General features: G+C 44.5%; 1 protein-coding gene across 1 annotated transcript in view; it reads left to right on the top strand.

The window, feature by feature from the left end:
• Positions 1-478: 478 nt before the first annotated feature.
• Positions 479-2,712, top strand: part of SARC_07578 (hypothetical protein) — a gene marked incomplete at both ends in the record, with an annotated part of 3,315 nt that continues 1,081 nt past the window's right edge. Inside the window, 4 exons of the mRNA XM_014298476.1 lie at positions 479-629; positions 1,202-1,281; positions 1,716-1,838; positions 2,257-2,361. Of these exons, the coding sequence (XP_014153951.1) occupies positions 479-629; positions 1,202-1,281; positions 1,716-1,838; positions 2,257-2,361 (459 nt within the window). The remainder of the gene's footprint in view (positions 630-1,201; positions 1,282-1,715; positions 1,839-2,256; positions 2,362-2,712) is intronic.

The following is a 2,712-nucleotide window of genomic DNA, read 5'->3' as shown; positions in this document are numbered from 1 at the left end:
TTTAAATATATGTATGCATACTTGTTGTTATGTCTGTCAGGATCGAACCTAATCTATATCAGTCATGCATGCATAATTTTTTGGGATTGTAGTGAATATATATCCATGGTTGCCTCATGATACAAAGCCCGCTGTTGATTTTTCTTACTCGCAATTGAACAGGAGTTTTTGCTCGCAAGAGAACAAAGAGTTACAAATGGTATTTTGTAGCATAATGCTGAGGTGAATGAACTTATGTACATATACAAAACGGAAAACTTGGATAAGTTTCTTCCAATATTCTGTACTCTAAAAGCAACGATGGGCCGCACGCAGAAATGGTCACATTTGGATTCATTAATCGTGCTCGCTGACAATTGAGGCTCTGCAGTCTGCGTATGCGCACCTTGTATCGCCACCTTCCCCCGTCCTAGTTTCTCATTACCATTTTTATTCTGTACCAGTCGCGTTTGCTAAGAGTGACACCGCGAATTCGTTCATGGACTGGCTTGCGGGTGTCCCGCCAGAGATCAGCTGTCTCGTAGTACTGTTGGGATTCTTCTTGGTATCCCTGCCTTTCTCATGGGGTTACATCGTGTTGAATATCGGGTCTGGCTACCTGTTTGGCATGAGGCTGGGCTTGGCTCTGGGTAAGTATGGCAGGCCGATGGTTGTTATCTTGCCAACTATGTACACGCGATTTTTCAAGTTGGCGCATTTCCACGCGTTTCTTCAAATTTGTCAGACTCAAAGCTTACGCGTATCAGGGTCTGATATTATGTAATCGTCACCTGTACAAGTCTTGAGCTGCTCTATATAATAATCGATGCCAGTATTGAAATCATTATTCTGTGTCTGCATTTTTTCGCTCCCCAGCATGGAAAGCTTTCAAATCACCTATCAATCTGTTTATGCGCGTGTTTTCACGGATCAAAATTACATCACAAATCTCGTAATCTACCCCTGCGCTTAGAGTTTGGTATCCAAATTAACTTACACAAGTTGAAATTGATCGCCGTGCACAGTAAGAGATAAGATATCGACGTCATCTAACAGACAAGCGATCCCTGCGCCTTTTCAGGGTTGTATTTATATCATATAACACCCCTCACAATCATCTCTGACAATCTATCTTTGTGCTATGCAAGGGCTTAGATATTCACATCATCCAACGCACCTTACAGTAATCTCTCTAACCATGAAATCTGCGCTTTTTCCCCAGTGGTGGTGGGGGCGTCGCTGGGCGCGTGCCTGTCCACTATTATGTGCCATTACATGTGCAGGAAGTGGATCGAAAATCAGGTACGAGAGTTTATTTTTCGGTTTGATCGAAGCCAGCGGCAGCAATAGTTTCGATGCTAGTTTTAAGTTCTGTGTGAACGCCAACTGTCAGTGGTGTGGCATGGTCAGAGTGACGGTACAGTTTCAGACCGGCCGATGTTCAACCTCTCGTAGTTGCAGGTGTAAGTGTTTGTACCAACCAGTACCTTTTGTAATTCCTGCCTGTCATATACGGAACAGGCAATTCATCTGAAATGTGACCAGATAATATGACAGTATAGACCTTACTTCGTGTGTGAATAAGGGTTTGGCACTCGCTTATTCCCTCTTATCCTATTCTCGTATTCCTTGTAGTTCCGCACTGGTTACTAATCCAGGGGTTACGGGGTCCTTCATGTGCTTGACACGTTGTTCGTGCTTCTTATGAATTGTTCGTTCTGCTGATATCTCCGCAGGTGGATCAGAACGGGACGCTGAAAGCGGTGAAGACGGTGATGCAGGGCCACCACGCGTACAATCTAGTGCTTCTGACTCGGCTCACACCCATACCCTTTGGCCTGCAAAACGCACTCTTTTCTGTAGGTAGACCATACTTGTTTGGAAGTCGACTGGGTCTCTCATATCGCCTGATTTCTCAGAATTTTGCATATTCGCGGCTAAAGCTCGGTTCTCTGTCTGTGCAGTATGGTTGAAATAGGATCGAATTCAGCGATGTACCTAGTACAAGTGGCCTGGACACGCGAGTAACGGAGTGCATCCCCTGTCAAAGCGAACACGCCTTATCATACACAAGAACCATGCGTGCGAAGCACAGTGGCTGATTCCTCAAAGCGCTGCAGATCTTATACAGTCACGTCGTAGTGCTTATCGAGCCTTACCCAGGGCAGTCACCACTGTCTAAGTAGAACGTGTCGACAGCACCCGGGTGTTACTTCAAGGACACATATCGTGCTACTTTACACTCAAGTCGTTGTTTGGCATCCATTCGTCCCACAGCTTGTTCCTCTTGATCACGGACGGTATGTAGCGTACACGGCTCTGGGACTGTTCCCAACTCAAGCGATGAACACATATATAGGAACGCAGCTCAATGACATCCAGGTACGTGTTCATTTAAAAAAACTATTCACAAGCGGATGTGTTGGTGTTCGAATACGAGTTTTAACATGCTGTTCATATGCATCGTTTGCAATTTAATTTGTTTTTAGATCATATTTATTCGCATATATGGATGTTTAGTCTTCAAAACTCGTGAATGTGTTTCTGCTGCAGAGTGGTCTTAGAACGACAAGCATGTGGCATTGCCAATGACTGACGTTGTGCGAAAGGGGGATGCAGGTGCCATTGAACGAATATGCACGCTTCGAATATGCCGAGTGCATCTAGGTTACTACAAACAAGGGTGCACATTGTCATATATATATATATATTTATATATACACACACACACAC

This window comes from Sphaeroforma arctica (assembly GCF_001186125.1).
Source record: "Sphaeroforma arctica JP610 unplaced genomic scaffold supercont1.609, whole genome shotgun sequence".
NCBI lineage: Eukaryota > Ichthyosporea > Ichthyophonida > Sphaeroforma > Sphaeroforma arctica.
The sequence above is the reverse complement of the archived record's forward strand: the minus strand, read 5'-3'. Positions and strand labels throughout refer to the sequence as shown.